Here is an 18,450-nt window from a genome sequence, read left to right on the forward strand (position 1 = left end):
TAACATAATCGTTTGGTTTGCTATCGGCGTAAAGCCTTTTTGAAATCGGAGACTGTGGATGGATTTACAACGAGTGTATCTTTTTTAAAATGGTGTAAAATACATGTATGTTTAATTATGGGATTTCTGTTTTGAATTTGGCACCCTGCAGTTTCACTGGCTGTTGAAGAGGTGGGATGCTACCGTATCACGTACCCTAGAGAGGTTAACTGCCTTGTTCAGGGGCAGAACGACAGATTTTTACCTTGTCAGCTCGGGGATTCGATCTTGCAACCTTTTGGTTGCTCTAACCACTAGGCTACCTGTCACCTGTTATGGCCAGAAGAGGACTGATCACCGCTCTGAGCCTGGTTTCTCTCTAGGTTTCTTCCTAGGTTCCTGCTTCCTAGGGATTTTTTTGTGGCCACTGTGCTTCTACATCTGCATTGCTTGCTCTTTGGGGATTTTAGGCTGGGTTTCTGTTGGGCACTTTATGAAAACTACTGATGTAAAATGGGCTTCATAAAATACATTTGAATGACATGTATATCATTTGAATGACATGTATGGTTCTTTTGATATTCACACAGGATACCACGTTGAGACATTCTCTACACCCAGAGAGCAACAGCAGGAAGATCAGAGAGCTAAGAGGTCTCATCACTGCCCACATTGTGAAGAGATTTTCCCATTTCTGTCAAAGCTAAAAATACACCTAAAAATACACACAGGAGAGAAGCCATACTCCTGCTCAGACTGTGGAAAATGCTTCACAACATCAACTGATCTAAAACTTCATCAGAGAACACACACCGGAGAGAAGCCATACTCCTGCTCTGACTGTGGGGCGAGTTTCTCTCATCTGGGCACCTTAAAAACACACCAACGTATACACACAGGAGAGAAGCCTTACTCCTGCTCTGACTGTGGAAAATGCTTCACAACATCAACTGATCTAAAAGTTCATCAGAGAACTCACACTGGAGAGAAGCCTTACTCCTGCTCTGACTGTGGAAAATGCTTCACACGGTCAACTTATCTAAAAGTTCATCAGAGAACACACACAGGAGAAAAGCCTTACTCCTGTTCTGACTGTGGTGAGAGATTCTCTCAAATGAGCACCCTAAAATCACACAAACAAGTACATACTGGAGAGAAGCCTTACTCCTGCTCTGACTGTGGAGTGAGTTTCTCTCGACTGGATACCTTAAAAACACACCAACGTATCCATACAAGAGAAAAGCCTTACTTCTGCCCTGAATGTGGGAAGAGTTTCTCCCTATCGAGTACCTTGAAATCACATGAACGTATACATACAGGAGAGAAGCCTTACTCCTGCTCTGACTGTGGAGTGAGTTTCTCTCGACTGGATACCTTAAAAACACACCAACGTATCCATACAGGAGAAAAGCCTTACTTCTGCCCTGAGTGTGGGGAGAGTTTCTCTCAAAAGACCAGCTTAAAAGCACACCAATTAATACATACAGGAGAGAAGCCTTACTTCTGCTCTGATTGTGGGAAGAGTTTCTCCCTGTCGACTACCTTGAAATCACATGAACGTATACATACAGGAGAGAAGCCTCACTCCTGCTCTGACTGTGGAAAACGTTTCTCCCGATCGGGTACCTTGAAATCACATGAACGTATACATACAGGAGAGAAGCCTTACTACTGCTCTTTCTGTGGAAAACGTTTCTCCCGATCGGATACCTTGAAATCACATGAACGTATACATACAGGAGAGAAGCCTTACTTCTGCTCTGACTGTGGGAGGAGTTTCTCTGACAAGAGCAACTTAAAAACACACCAACGTATACATTAACTTCATGTGGGTACCTGGGACTGTTGCGTCCCACCTGTTCAACATCCGGGGAAATTGTAGAGTGACCAATTCAAATTTAATTACTATAAATATTTACATTTCATGAAATCACAAGTGTAATACATCAAAATAAAGCTTAACTTGTTGTTAATCTAGCCGCTATGTCAGATTTCAAAAAGGCTTTAAGGCGAAAGCAAACCATGCGATTATCTGAGGATGGCTCTCAGCACACAAAACATGACATACCAGCCAAGTAGACTAGTCACAAAAGTCAGAAATTTGATGATCTTCATATGGTTGCACTCACAACACTCCCAGTTACACAATAAATTTTCATTTTGTTCGATAAAGTCCCTCTTTATATCTTGAAACCTCCATTTTGTTGGCACATTTTGTTCTGTAATCCAATGGCTCAAATGCGGTCACAAGAGGCAGACGAAAATTCCAAATAGTATCCGTAAAGTTTGTAGAAACATGTAAAACGGTGTTTAATCAATCCTCATGTTGTTTTTAGCCTAAATAATCAATAATATTTAAACTGGCAACAGCGTTGTCAATATAAAAGAAAAACAAGAAAGGTGCTCTCTGCAGGACCCAGCTCTGGGGACATCCCACTATCCACTGACTCAATGTGGTCATTCTCCCTTATTTTTCAGAATACAAGCCTGAAACAATGTCTAAAGACTGTTCGCATCTAGTGTTAGCCATAGGGAACGGGATCTGGGTCTTATCCCTTTCCGCTTTTAATCCGGAGGTGAAAATAGTGACCCCTAGCCTAGTGAGGTCAAGGAGAAAAGCCTCATCGGTTCTCTGACCAGCTAAGAATAAAGTCACTCCATCACTTAATTCTCATCTCATAAAAGAAGTTGTAATTGGATCAAATGAAGAAAGCATAGAACACTGTAATCCTATTGGTTCTCACTGTGAGAGAACTGTGCAGAGGAAAGGGAGCGTTATAAAATTTTAGCCTCTCTTTACTTTGCACCTTGTCAGTTTTGGTGTGTTTTGTTGGCTTCTACTGTAAAGATTTGCACTTGGTGTTGAATACCCTCTGTTATTCTTCTCATTTTGAAAACAAACACTAGTCTGCCAATTGACTGGGTGGTACTGCTTCCCTCTCAGCCTGGTCTGTCTCTGTCTGTGGGGAGAGTTTCAACTGGGCAGCTTAAAAACACACCAACGTTTACACGTAGGAGAGAAGCCTTACTCCTGCTCTGTGGAAGGGTGGGCGTGTAAACTCAAATGTCATGCCAAAGGTTGAGTGTTTGAATCTCATCACGGAGGACTTTAGCATTTTAGCAACTTGGCAACTACTTACTACTTTTTAGCTATTACTTAGCATGTTAGCTACCCTTTCTCCTAAACCCATTTAACTCTATCTTAAACCCCTCACCCCTAACCTAGCTAACGTCAGCAACAACAAATTGGAATTCGTAACATATCATACAATATGTTACGAACTTGTAATATGTATGAATAACAATGCGTGAAATAACATATGAATTGTAATTCTTAACATACGATACGTCCTTCAAGTCGTATTGTACTAAACAACAATCTAAACGTAACAATTTTAAAGATTTACAGTTTGTATAAGGAAATCAGTCAATTGAAATAAATGAGGCCCTAATCTATGTTAGGTTACATTACATTGGACCTCCAATATAAACTAAACATGTGAAGTGTTGGTTTCATGAGCTGAAATAAAAAGATCCAGCACAAAAAGCTAATGTCTCTCAAATGTTGTGCACAACTTTGTTTATATATACTGTTAGTGAGCATTTCAGCCTTTGTCAAGACAATCCATCCACCTGACAGGTGTGGCATATCAAGATGCTGATAAAACAGCATGGTCATTACACAGGTGCACCTTGTGCTGGGGGACAATAAAAGGCCACACAACACAATATCACAGATGTCTCAAGTTTAGGGAATGTGCAATTCTCATGATGACTGCAGGAATGTCCACCAGAGCTGTTGCCAGAGAACTCAATATTTATATCTCTACCATTAGCCACCTCTAACGTCCTTTTAGAGAATTTGGCAGTACATCCAACCGGCCTCACAACTGCAGATCACATGTAACCACGGCAGCCCAGGACCTCTTCACCTGCATGATTGTCTGAGGTGGTGGGGGGAGGGGCTGAGTAGTATTTCTATCTGTAATCAAGACCTTTTGTGGGGAAAAACTAATTCTGATTGGCCGGGCCTGGCTCCCAAGTGGGCCTATGCCTTCCCAAGTCCCACCCATGGCTGAGCCCCTGCCCAGTCATGTGAAATCCATACTAAATGGAGTGGCACGGATGTTTTTGTAATATATAATACGTTTTGCTCTGAGACCAGGTTTTCCCTCTGCAGTATTCTGTGTGAAGGAGCTAGTAGACACTTTTTTTATTGAACCTTTATTTAACTAGACAAGTCAGTTAAGAACAAAATCTTAATTACAATGATGGCCTAGGAACAGTGGGTTAACTGCCTTGTTCAGAGGCAGAACAACAGATTTTTACCTTGTCAGCTCAGGGATTCGATCTTGCAACCTTTTGGTTACTGGCCCAACGCTCTAACCACTAGGCTACCTTCCGCCCCTAACATGTATCAGATAGAGATGATCACTTTTCACCATTAGTTTGGGGGGATTATTTTACAACTTTATTTAATGATACACAGTTTATGAAATGAATCCATGTGTTTATTAATTGTCTTTCTTGTCTTTTTAACAATATGTCACTGTTGTCAATACTTTCAACCTGCTCAGATCGCTGTTACAGTACACCACCACCAATTTTCCATGTATTAAGTAACCTTCTGTCTTATGGAACCATAATGTAACATATCACACTATTTTGAGAGTCCCGGATTTATGTTTACTCTGTTACATCTAGTCTATGAGACAAGGCTGCTCCTTGATCTACATTATAAACACGCAGATCAAGAGGTGTGTTTTCCCTTCAGCATCTGCATGTGATATAATCTCACCCACCTCATATCATGAACCTGAAATGGTTAACCTTTGCTGTGAGTGATGGGAAAAAAAACTGACCAAGGCAATTACTTGAATAATTCAATGTTTTGTTTACACATTTTATGAGTAATTTGTCTTGTTTAATTAAAAAAGAAATTGACTTCGCCGTCAATGGGAATTGGGCCATGATTCAGCTGAACTGCAGTACCGAAAATGCCATCTGAGCACAGTGGAAAGCATGCGAATAGACTGGAAGCCTGGCCCCTTGATCCGAGAAGTGTGTAATTGCAGACCGCAATTAGGGGCGTTGTCTAATATCGGGTGTTTCATGATATCAAGTTTACACCAATTGATGCTCCCCATTGGTCCGTGGCCGTTTCTTTTGCGTTGGGTACAACAGTTGTTGAGAACTGTAGAATTGTAGCTATGCCTAACCTTAACCTTTTTCCTAACCTTAATATCAGTCTCATAACCACCGTTAATTATCATAACCTGCCACATTCGTTATCCAAACCTGCATGGTAAACAAATCCCTAACCCTCACCCTTTTCCTAACCTTAACCTCAGTCTCCTAACCTCCACTTAAATTGTCCTAACCTGCCACTTTAATTATCCTAACCTGTCATGTATGCTTTGTGCCTAGTTATATATATATATATATATATATATATAATGTTTTTAAATAGGGTCCATCAGTTTCATAACACCGAAATGTCATGTGTCAATTTGGATTATATCAGGGAACATCCACATCAAGAAACTGTACAGTGGTTCTCCTACTGGGAGGCGCGGGAAATAGATTAAAGAGTGATTGGTGCTGAGGAAGCTATGGCAGGGGATGCCCCGCAGCCTGTTGAGATTCATAATGACGTTTACCAGTTGAAGGATACCGATGGTAAATATTAATTGTTCGTGCGGCTGAAAGGTTTTTGGGAGTTAAGGAATTAACATTGGAAGCATTGCAGGCAGTGGTGGAAAAAGTACCCAATTGTCATACTTGAGTTAAAGTAAAGATACTTGAGTCAAGGAAAAGGTGAAAGCCACCCAGTAAAATACTACTTGAGTAAAAGTCTAAAAGTATTTGGTTTGACATATACATAAGTATCAAAGGTAAAAGTATAAATAATTTCAAATTCATTATATTTAGAGAAATAGACAGCACGCTTTTCTTGTAGTTTAAATGTACGGATAGTCAGGGGCACACTCCAACACTCAGACATAATCTGCGTTCCTAAATTCGCTCTGGCTATATACTCCAATTTCAGAGCACTCTGGTCTGAGTGCCAGAGGGCAGAATAATTGATGAAAAAGGAACGCTCAACACCCCTTGAATACGGCCGGTGTCAGTAAACGTCGGCAAAAAAAGCATAATTAAATTGTTGCGTGTAGCACAGTTAAAGTCACCAATGCTCTGGATAACATGAACACAGCCTAACCAGCTCTGCTAAGGCGAGTAAAATGGTCAGAGTTCTCTCATTTGTACTGAAAGTAGCTAGCAAGCTAGCCAATGCTAACCAGTTATCTTGGATGCTTGACTGCCGTTGTGAGGTCAGAACGCTTGAATCAACCCTCCTCCTCCGCCAGTGTGGCTCCGAGAGCGATATGAACTGACAATCTGACAACCCTCAGCTCACTCTGATACCCCCAAAAACTCCTGACACAGTACTTAAAATATTTGTACTTAAGTACTTTACATCACTGATTGCAGGGAATACTGACTGAAGATGTTCCTCCCTACGAGGCCCATGAGACTGTGTAGGGATGTGATTTGAATAGGACTGTGACTGAACGAGTGGGATGTTGTTATTTATCTATTTATGTATTTGGTTTTGATGTCGTTGTTCCCCCTCCCCTTTTCCGCAAAGGAAATGAATTTTCTTCTACAGTTTACTAACCTTACAGTAGGTGGCGGCAGACACGTTATGTTTGTGTAAATGTCAGTATACCAGAGAAGAAGATGACGCTGATATATTGTCGAGGTGGGGAACAGGAAGTTCCGGGTCGAAACGACAGAACTGTGCTGTTGTGTCGATAGTGGTTGTGTCCGTTTCAAATGTTTCATTGTAGGTATGTAATAGCATGTTTAAACTTTCTAATGTCGAAAGAATATATAACATGCTAGGTAACAAATCCGTTTCACGCCTGGTAATGGTTTTAATTGTATGTGTTATTTTGGAGTCTAACCGAGTGAGTGAAGAACGTGATTAAAAACGATTTTACAAGTCACATAGATAGACTTTGGGTTTGTCTGAGTGTATGTACATATTTTCGCCAAAGTCATTTCATAAAGATTCCACTTATTTGAGTTCGTTTTTACATGTTCTTGGTTTTGTGTAAAATGTTTATGAGCTGGTAAATAGCCTCGTCCAAACCATCCTGTTCTCGCGAGTTTACATACACTGTTTCGTCAATGTAAGATCGCGAGATCAGGATGGTTCAGACGAGGCAAGTCAAATGGCGGCTTCAACGGTTTCGGTCGTCTTTCTAGGAGTTTTCTCGTGGTGAAAATCAAAATAGAGGGAAGCTAACTGAAGTCATCCTTCACCATTTGTAGAGAGAGGCCAACTGCATGGAATGGCGTCGATTAATGCGAAAGAATGGGAGCACGTGTCAAACTCATTCCATGGAGGACCAAGTGTGCGTGTTTTCGCTCCACACCTGTACTTGATGAATGAATTAAGGTCACTATTTAGAAAGGAACTCCCCTCATCTGATTGTCTAGGTTTTAATTGAAAGGAACACCTGATGAGAATTGGCCCTCAATAGAATGAGTTTTGCATCAATGAAACAATGGAAATGGAGAGTTTGAGAAGCAACAGCTGTGCTGGAATGCGATCAATGTGGGGGACAGTTCTGATGATATGGAGCGGGAGGATGAGGGCCTAGTATGTGAATGTTCTGTAGTGGGAAGACATAAGAAGAACAGAGATAATGATACTGGAAGCAGAGGCGCATGTAGTATAGAAACTCCAGAGGTCCAAGGTAGGGAGCTCGAGTAATAATGTGGAAAGTTGGGATGGTGTTTGAGGAGACCACAGGGCCTCGTTTACACCCTGATTAACCAAGGCCATAAAAAGAGGTGTAGTTAAACTGGGATGCAGCCGTGTAAATGAGAACGTCTTCTGAACTAGCCTACCTGGTTAAATAAAGGTGAAATAAACAATTGAAAGTGGTAGATTGTTAATATCTTGTGCAAGTCAGGTTCAGCAAGGGAAGATTCTTCAATTGGAAAATCATAATGGGACGAAGCTCAGAAGCCATGATCCTGGAGCTGATGCTCAATTGAAGGGACAGTGGCTAGGAAAAACTCCCTAGAAAGGCCAGAACCAAGGAAGAAACCTTGAGAGGAACCAGGCTTTGAGGGGTGGACAGTCCTCTTCTGGCTGTGCTGGATGGAGATATTTATAGATGACCAAGAGGGCAAATAATAATAATCACATTGGTTGTTGAGGGTGCAACAGGTCAGCACCTCAGGAGTAAATGTCAGTTGGCTTTTCATTGCCGATCATTGAGAGTTTCTCTTCTGCTCCTGCTGTCTCTAGAGAGTTGGAAACAGCAGGTCTGGGACCGGTAGCACGTCCAAACAGGTCAGGGTTCCATAGCAGAACAGTTGAAACTGGAGCAGCAACGGTGAATCATCAGTGTTTTTAAATGCCAAAGAATGGGACATGTAGCTGTTGAGTGAAAATATGTGCCAAGTGTGGTGGGGAACTTGATTATGCTGAATGTTGGAGCAATGTGACAGTTAAGTGTTGCAATTGTGTGGAGGACAAAGAGCAGCATTTGGTGGATTCCAGGTGCAGAGAGATGCTCAGAGATATAGAATCTGTCTTGATGTATCATATGCAGAGGCTGTAAGACAGACTGGTGGAACTACAGTGCAGACTGATGGAGCTTCCATGGTTGGTCCCGTAGTAAGAGGACCTACTGTCAGACTGATGGAGCTTCCATGGCTGGTCCCGTAGTAAGAGGACCTACTGTCAGAACTGGTCTTTCTACTAGTCCTGACATGGTTTCGAGGCCTGTTCATCTTGTGCCCATAAATATGCTGTGACAAAGGATTTTTTAATAGTGAATACAATTTACTTCATAGCATTCAGTGGTTAGCTTATCAACAACTTGGATTGTGTAAAGCAGAAATACCAGGTTTAAAGTTATCTTGTAAACTGCAGCAGAGTTGTTGGGGGTAACAGATGTTACTGTCGGTATGGTTTTTGATAAACTGGATAATCTGGGGGTGGATTGTCTCAGCATGATAAAGACCCCAATGTTTGCAAACACAGAAAGGGATCTATTGATATAGTTTATTGGGGGGTGTGGGAGGGTTTTTGGGGGAAGGGGAGGGTGTGGTAGAAGTTAATAGGGATTTCTTGTTTTATTTTCTTAGTACAGAATTAGACAGACATGGACCTTAAAGGTTTGTTTGTGGACCTCCATGATACCATAGGAGGTCTGCATCAACGGACTTCAGTGCAGGTAGTGCCTCATCAGAGAGAGAACATTTCAGTTGCTCTACAGTTCTGAAGCTGAATGTAATGATTATCAGTTATTTACATGTGTACTAATATTCAGACACATTCAGTTGTTTCTATATTTATCTATAATTCAGGGTTTTCACACGGGGCTTCAAGTAAATTAATATTAGTGCCTGAAAAAGTCCTTGAATTTGACTTGCCACTGTACGACCCCTGATAATTCTTAATATGGTGTGAACGAGAAATACAATTTGTTTTCTGTGAGTGAAATAATACAGTGAAGACAAGGTTATTCATAAAATAGTACATAGTGCTGCCTGAAACATACTGCAATCTTGTACTGTGATCTTGAGTCATTTATGCATTTATGTGAATTTAGGGAATCTACGATAGATTAAGTGCACTTATGTTGTGCAATTTAAAATGTGTACTTTGTGTCTAACGTGAATAAATGTTTTGTCAAGGATTATCTACCTGATCGACTGAAATTAGATAGAAAATATTTTTACAGAATAAAGTGCCAGAACTGTCAACAAAATAACTTTTGTTTCTGTTTGTCTTTATTACTACAGACCGACTCAGATTAAGTCTGAGGCCGGTAACATCAACAGTGAGGACAAACCCAGCCTGTCTCTCTCCTTCCACACTGAGTAGAAACCTACAGTCACTGGGTCCTGATTGTGACAGTGGAGCCCAGTTTGCACTGCAGGATCCAGAGATGGCATCAGTGAAGCTGGAAGACTGCAGTCAAACACTAGAGCTGAATGCCAACAATAAAGATGAAGAAGAAGAGGAGAAGATTAGGACAACTGTTAGTCATGGTAAGAGCTGGTTCTATCTATAAGTTATCTTCATATATTAGACCTCCATAAGTTATGACCAGTCTATTGCTTGTTTGAATTCTGTAATTCTGACATCACACATCCCTGAACAACTCAAGACTTCACAGCGAAGCAAAACATTTAAAAACTTGTCACGCCTGCCTTTGCCCACATTGTCTTAAGAATTACCAAGTTAGGCATACAGGAAACACTGTGCACCTGGCAACCTTGGTTAGCGTGCACTGCGCCCGGCCCGCCACAGGAGTCGCTGGCCAAACCCTCCCTAACCCGGACGACGTGCGTCGCCCCACGGACCTCCCGGGCGCGAACCCAGAGTCTCTGGTGGCACAGCTGGCGCTGCAGTACAGCGCCCTTAACCACTGCGCCACTCGGGAGGCCCTCAAAAGGGTTTTCAAATGATGAATTAGCCTTTTAAAATGATCAACTTGGATTAGCTAACACAACATGCCATTGGATCACAGGAGTGATGGTTGCTGATAATGGGCCTCTGTACGCCTATGTAGATATTCCATTTTAAAAAATCATCAGTTTCCAGCTACAATAGTCATTTACAACAATAACAATGTCTACACTGTATTTCTGATCAATTTTATGTTATTTTAATGGACAATCAATGTGCTTTTCTTTCAAAACAAGGACATTTCTAAGTGACCCCAAACTTTTGAACAGTAGTGGATATTTCATATGTTTCATACATAAAGTTGTAGAAACATCTCAAGGATGATCAATGGAAACAGGAAGCATCTGAACTCAATTTTGAGTCTCTTGTTTATTTTATTTTTTTATATATACATTTGCAAAAATGTCTAAACCTGTTTTCACTTTGTCATTATGGGGTATTGTGTGTAGATTGCTGATGATATTTTTGTATTTAATTATAGAATTAGGCTGTAACATAACAACGTGGAAAAGTCAAGTGGTCTGAATACTTACCCTACTTTCCGAGGGCCCTTCCCATTTCTCCCATTTTGGTACGTTACAGCCTTATTCTAAAATTGATTACATGTTTTTCCCCGTCAATCTACACACAATACCCCATAATGACATCACAATATCCCATAATGACATCACAATACCCCATAATGACATCACAATAACCCATAATGACAAAGCCAAAACAGTTTTTAGAAATTCTTGCAAATGTAATGTTTTTAAATAATAATTGCTTATGTACATACGTTTTCAGACCCTTTGCTATGAGATGATCCTTGAGATGTTTTTTCAACTTGGAGTCCACCTGTGGTAAATTCAATTGATTGGACATGATTAGGCACACACCTGTCTATGTCAGGTCCCACATTTGACATTGCATGTCAGAGTTAAAACCAAGTCATGAGGTGGAAGGATTTGTCCGTCGAGCTCCGTGACAGGATTGTGTCGGCACAGATCTGGAGACCTGTACCAAAACATTTCTGCAGCATTAAAGGTCCCAAGAACACAGAGGCCGCCATTATTCTTCAATGGAAGAACTTTGGAGCCATCAAGACTCTTCCTATAGCTGGCCACCCGGACAAACTGAGCAATCGGGGGAGAAGGGCCTTGGTCAGGGAGGTGGCCAAGAACCCGATGGTCAATCTGACAGAGCTCCAGAGTTCCTCTATGGAGACGAGAGAATCTTCCAGAAGGACAATCATCTCGGCAGGACTCCACTAATCAGGTCTTTATGGTAGAGTGCCCAGACGGAAGCCACTCCTCAGTAAAAGGCACATGACAGTCCACTTGGAGTTTGCCAAAAGGCACCTAAAGAACTCTGAGGCACCTAAAGAACCATGAGCTTGAGAGGATCTTCAGAGATGAATGGGAGAAACTCCCCAAATACAATTGTGCCAAGCTTGTAGCTTCATACCCAACAAGACTCAAGGCTGTAATCGCTGCCAAAGGTGCTTCAACTAACTATTGTGTAAAGGGTCTGAATACTTACGTAAATGTAATATTTCATGTTATTTCTAAAAACCTGTTTTTGCCCTTGTCATTATGGGTATTGTGTGTAGACTGATGAGAATTAGAATAAGACTGTAATGTAACAAAAAGCCAAGGGGTCTGAATACTTTTTGAATGCATTGTAGACGTTATTTCATGCTACTAAGACTTGTATGGATGACAACAGTATTGTCAGCATTTGTTTTATTCACTGGGCTATCTGGAGTGCTCAGAGAGCAGACTAAAGAAGTGGAGTAGACAAACTGCCAGTGTTTTGAAGTTCTATGAAATGAGTCTGTGTAGTTACTAATCCCCTTTGTCACGAGAATTTCTACCCCAATGTTCTAACTGAACTATTTCATAACTCCATCTGTATCCTAGAGGTTGTAAGGCTCTAAGTTTAATAAACAGAGTCCCAGCATACAAATGATCAGTTCTTTATTCAGAGAGCTCTGCCCTCTCAAGTTCAGAGCCCATCTTTTATACACACATCAGTGGAGAACCACACACCGCTTTAGGATGGCTGTATTGTTCCACTGTACACTTACATTGTTTATCATATTCTGCAACATGTTTCATGCTTTTTGCAAGCCTAACAGTTTCTCCTCTCCGGGTGGGGACAGAATGTCCTGTAAGGAACACAGTGTTCTAATTATATCCTGCCAACGTTGCACATATTACCAACTTAAAGTCTTATGTGTCAAATGGATTTCACACACAGTGAAAGATTAGTGGAATCTGTGTGGGTAGCTGGACAGGTAGGATGACTGACAGTGAAGGTGAACAGGTCAACGTGAACAGGTGAACGTGTCAGGTGACAGAGGAATGGATGAGACTGAGGCAGGAATTCCTTTAACCATAAAGTGGTATATTTACTGAGTAGTGTGGATTCATGGACGCACAGAACTTCTGGATCAGATGGAGTTAAGGAAGAGAAAGCAGCGAGATCAGGCGATGGCAATTTCCTCCTTTTATGGAGTTGAGATCTGTCTGACATTTCCACCTGACCTAATTAAAGCGCCCCTGGCCCAGCTGAGTAAATGGCAATGAATTAAAGGATTATTCCACCAACTCCATGGGCCTTTTCTACACACAGTGATACATTTTCAGGGTGAAATATCTTAGTCATTACTTTAAACACAAATTCTACTATCACCCTTGTGATGTTGAGTGGAGGATGGTATAGCTAATCATTTTCACCACTTTTGCCTCTTATTAGTTTTTGACTCCTACCCAGTTTTAGAATAGTTTTTATTCCCCTTCCCATACAGCCTACTGAAATGAATACATACACTACCGTTGGAAAGTTTAGGGTCACTTAGAAATGTCCTTGTTTTTTTTGTCCATTAAAATAACATCAAATTGACCATTAATACAGTGGAGACGTTGTTAATGTTGTAAATGACTTGTAGCTGGAAACGGATGATTTTTTAAAACGGAATATCTACATAGGTGTACAGAGTCCATTATCAGCAACCATCACTCCTGTGATCCAATGGCATGTTGTGTTAGCTAATCCAAGTTTATCATTTATAAGGGCTAATTGATCATTACAAAACCCTTTTGCAATTATGTTAGCACAGTTGAAAACTGTGGTGCTGATAAAAGAAGCAATAAAACGGTCCTTTTTTAGACTAGTTGAGTATCTGGGACATTTGTCGTTTCGATTACAGGCTCAAAATGGCCAGAAACAAAGACCTTTCTTCTGAAAGTCGTCAGTCTATTCTTGTTCTGAGAAATGAAGGCTATTCCATATGAGAAATTTCCAAGAAACTGAAGATCTCGTGCAGTTCTGTGTCCTACTCCCTTCACAGAACAGTGCAAACTGGCTCTAACCAGAATAGAAAGAGGAGTGGGAAGTACTATTATTTTGAAAGGCTGTTTTTCCATTGAAAGCCTATCCACCATACAAAGACTTAGGACCCAGTGGAAATCTGTCTTCCTCAACATGTGACCAGTCTTTAGGCATTGTTTCAGATCTCTATGGCTTCCTCAACACGTGACCAGTCTTTAGGCATTGTTTTAGGGTTTTACTCTGAAAAATGAGGGAGCTACACCGCTTTTAATGAGAGGACAGTGGAAATTTCCATCCATGAGCCAGGTATGTGATCGGGAGCGTGCATTTCTTGTTTACCCTTTTCCATCGACGAAGCTTTTGTCCGGTTGAAATATTATTGATTATTTATGACAAAAGCAACCTGAAGATTGATTTTAAACATCGTTTGACATGTTTCTACTATCTTTTATTGTGTTTTTTGACTTTTCGAGAGTGCTTATTGTGCCTTTGGATTTCTGAACTAAACGCACCAACAAAACGGAGGTATTTGGACATAAAGATGAACTTTATCGAACAAAACACACATTTATTGTCTAACATGGAGACCTGGGAGTGCCACCAGATGAAGATCATCAAAGGTAAGTGATTAATTTTAATGCTATTTCTGACTTTTGTGAAGCTCTCCTTGGTTGGAAAATGGCTGTATGGGTTTCTGTGTCTCGTCGCTGAACTAACATAATCGCAGAGTGTGCTTTCACCGTAAAGCCTTTTTGAAATCTGACACAGCGGTTGCATTAATGAGAAGTTTATCTGCATTTGTATGTTTAACACTTGTATCTTTTATCAATGTTTATGATGAGTATTTCTGTTTTTTGATGTGGCTCTCTTTACTTTAATCGGATGTTTGTTTGAGACAATGCATTTCTGAACACAACACACCAATTTCAAATGAGGTTTTTGGACATAAAGATTAACTTTATCGAACAAAACACACATTTATTGTGTAACTTGAAGTCCTGTGAGTGCCATCTGAGGAAGATCATCAAAGGTTAGTGATTAATTTAATCGCTATTTCTGACTTGTGAGACCTCTCCTTGGCTGGAAAATGACTATAGTTTTCTGTGACTAGGTGCTGACCTAACATAATCGTTTGGTGTGCTTTCGCCGTAAAGCCTATTTGAAATCGAAGACTCTGGCTGGATTTACAAGAAGTTTATCTTTAAAATGGTGTAAAATAATTTTAATTATGGGATTTGAACCAGACAGGTTAAGCACTTTGTGACAACTACTGATTTAAAAAGTGCTTCATAAAATACATTTGATTAACATGTATATCACATCAACTGACAGTTTTTTCTGATGTTCACACAGGGTACCATGTTGAGACATTCTCCACATCCAGAGAGCAACAGCAGGGAGATCAGAGAGCTAAGAAGTCTCATCACTGCCCACATTGTGAAGAGATTTTCCCATTTCTATCAAAGCTAAGAATACACCTAAAAATACACACAGGAGAGAAGCCTTACTCCTGCTCTGACTGTGGAAAATGTTTTAAAACATCAAATGAGCTAAAGGTTCATCAGACAACACACACAGGAGAGAAGCCTTTCTTCTGCCCTGACTGTGGAACTAGTTTCTCTCAGCTTTCCCACTTAAAATCACATGAACGTATACATACAGGGGAGAAGCCATACTCCTGCTCTGACTGTGGGAAATGTTTTAAAACATTATATGAGCTAAAAGTTCATCAGAGAACACACACAGGAGAGAAGCCTTACGTCTGCTCTGACTGTGGAAAATGCTTCACATCATCAACTCATCTAAAAGTTCATCAGAGAACACACACAGGAGAGAAGCCTTATTCCTGCTCTGACTGTGGAAAACGTTTTAAAACATCAAATGAGCTAAAGGTTCATCAGAAGACACACACAGGAGAGAAGCCTTTCTTCTGCTCTGACTGTGGGGCGAGTTTCTCTCATCTGGGCACCTTAAAAACACACCAACTTATACACACTGGCGAGAAGCCATACTTCTGCTTTGACTGTGGAAAATGCTTCAAAACATCAACTGAGCTAAAAGTTCATCAGAGAACACACACAGGAGACAAGCCATATTACTGCTCTGAGTGTGGAACTAGTTTCTCTAAATTTTCCATCTTAAAAACACATGAACGTATACATACAGGAGAGAAGCCTTACGTCTGCTCTGACTGTGGAAAATACTTCACAACATCAACTCATCTAAAAGTTCATCAGAGAACACACACAGGGGAGAAGCCATACTCCTGCTCTGACTGTGGAAAACGTTTTAAAACATCAAATGAGCTAAAAGTTCACCAGAGAACACATACAGGAGAGAAGCCTTACGTCTGCTCTAGCTGTGGAACTAGTTTCTCTCAACTTTCCCATTTACAATCACATGAACGTATACATACAGGAGAGAAGCCTTTCTTCTGCTCTGACTGTGGGGCGAGTTTCTCTCAGCTGGGCACCTTAAAAACACACCAACGTATACACACAGGAGCGAAGCCTTATTCCTGCTCTGACTGTAGAAAATGTTTTAAAACATCAAATGAGCTAAAAGTTCATCAGAGAACACACACAGGAGAGAAGCCTTATTCCTGCTCTGACTGTGGAAAATGTTTTAAAACATCAAATGAGCTAAAAGTTCACCAGAGAACACACACGGGAGAGAAGCCTTACGTCTGCTTTGACTGTGGAACTAGTTTCTCGCAACTTTCCAGCTTAAAATCACATGAACGTATACATACAGGGGAGAAGCCATACTCCTGCTCTGTTTGTGTAAAATGCTTCAAAACAGCAACCGAGCTAATAGTTCATCAGAGAACACACGCATGAGTGTCTGCTCTGACTTTTGGGTGAGTTTCTCTCACCATAGCAACTTAACACACCAATGTAGTCACACAGGAGAGAAGTCTTACTCCTGCTCTGTGGAAGGGTGGGCGTTTAACTCAAACTTCTAGCCAAAGGCTGCTGTGTTTAGAATCTCATCAAGGAGGACTGTAGCATTTTAGCTAATCAGCAACTTTGCAACTACTTACTACTTTTTAGCTATTACTTAGTATGTTAGCTTAGCATGCAACTTTGCAACTACTTACTACTTTTTAGCTATTACTTAGTATGTTAGCATATCATACATATTACAAGTTCGTAACATATTGTATGAATAGCAATGCGTAAAATAACGTAAGAATTGTAATTCTTAACATACGATACTTCCTACAAGTCGTATTATACTGAACAACAATCTAAACCAAACAATTTCAAAGATTTATAGTTTGTACAAGGAAATCAGTCATTTTAAATAAGAGGCCATAATCTATGGATTTCACATGACTGGGCAGGGGCTCCGCCATGGGTGGGACTTGGGAGGGCATAGGCCCACTTGGGAGCCAGGCCCATTCAATCGGCATGAGTTTTTCCCCACAAAAGGTCTTGATTACAGACAGAAATACTACTCAGCCCCCTCCAAGACAATCCTGCAGGTGAAGAGGTCCTGGGCTGCCGTAGTTACATGTGATCTGCAGTTGTGAGGCCGGTTGGATGTACTGCCAAATTCTCTAAAAAGACGTTAGAGGTGGCTTATGGTAGAGATATACATATTGAATTCTCTCCTGCAGTCATCATGCAATTGCACATTCCCTGAACTTGAGATATATGTGACATTGTGTTGTGTGGCCTTTTATTGTCCCCCAGCACAAGGTGCACTTGTGTAATGATAATGCTGTTTTATCAGCATCTTGATATTTCACACCTGTCAGGTGGATGGATTATCTTGACAAAGGCTGAAATGCTCACGAACAGGGATAGTAACAAAGTTGTGCACAACATTTGAGAGAAATTAGCTTTTTCTGCACATGGAACATTGCTGGAATGTTTTATTTCAGCTCATGAAACCAACACTTTACATGTTTAGTTTATATTTTAGTTCAGTTTTTATTGGTATTGTAATGTAACCTAACATACTAAATGGAGTGGCACGGATGTTTTTGTAATACATAATACGTTTTGCTCTGAGACCAGGTTGTCCCTCTGCAGTATTTTGTGGGATTGAGCTAGTAGACACTTCTTTTAAAAAAAAATGTTTAACCTTTATTTAACTCTGCAAGTCTGTTAAAAACAAATTCAGTGGGTTAACTGCCTTGTTCAGAGGCAGAACAACAGAGTTTTACCTTGTCAGCTCGGGGACCTTTTGGTTACTGGCCCAACGCTCCAACCACAAGTCTACCTTCCGCCCCTAACATGTATCAGATAGAGATGGTGTGATGATCACTTTTCACCACTAGTTTGGGGGGATTATTTTACAACTTTATTTAATGATACACAGTTTATGAAATGAATCCATGTGTTTATTAATGGTCTTTTAAACTAGATTAGTTATTTTAGTTACTGATCATGAATGTGTTTGGATAACTGCATTGAAGCAAACTTTATTGATCTGCCAATGAAAAATAAAGTTACATGAATATGTACTGGTCAACCTCTTCTTCTCTTTAGTATTCAGTTCTTCATATTAGATCTGACAGTATGAATGGTTATTTTGGGCTGAGTGCCTGGAGTGTTTTTGTATGACTACAGTCAGGAGTTCTCTCTGACCCTGTGACGTCACCAGCACATTAAGTACATTCATCTTGAGATAGCCAGGTGAGACAA

At 40.6% G+C, this 18,450-nt stretch overlaps 2 protein-coding genes across 5 annotated transcripts in view; one reads left to right on the forward strand and one right to left on the reverse strand.

Moving 5' to 3' along the window:
- The window catches only part of LOC110516274 (gastrula zinc finger protein XlCGF26.1), a 158,126-nt gene extending 139,843 nt beyond the window's left edge, over positions 1-18,283 (forward strand). For 2 of the 3 annotated variants that reach the window (XM_036973117.1, XM_036973116.1), the window contains exon 2: positions 570-3,526. In XM_036973117.1, coding sequence (XP_036829012.1) covers positions 570-1,801 — 1,232 coding nt within the window. In that variant the 3' untranslated portion in view covers positions 1,802-3,526. Of the gene's footprint in view, positions 1-569; positions 10,060-15,148 lie in introns of those variants that run through there. The other variant, XM_036973114.1, reaches the window with a different exon arrangement.
- Positions 1-18,450, reverse strand: part of LOC110528866 (gastrula zinc finger protein XlCGF17.1-like) — a 212,827-nt gene that overhangs the window by 100,849 nt on the left and 93,528 nt on the right. The gene's annotated exons all lie outside the window — the stretch shown is intronic.

This window comes from Oncorhynchus mykiss, unplaced genomic scaffold (assembly GCF_013265735.2).
Source record: "Oncorhynchus mykiss isolate Arlee unplaced genomic scaffold, USDA_OmykA_1.1 un_scaffold_222, whole genome shotgun sequence".
In the NCBI taxonomy this organism is placed as follows: Eukaryota; Metazoa; Chordata; class Actinopteri; order Salmoniformes; family Salmonidae; genus Oncorhynchus; species Oncorhynchus mykiss.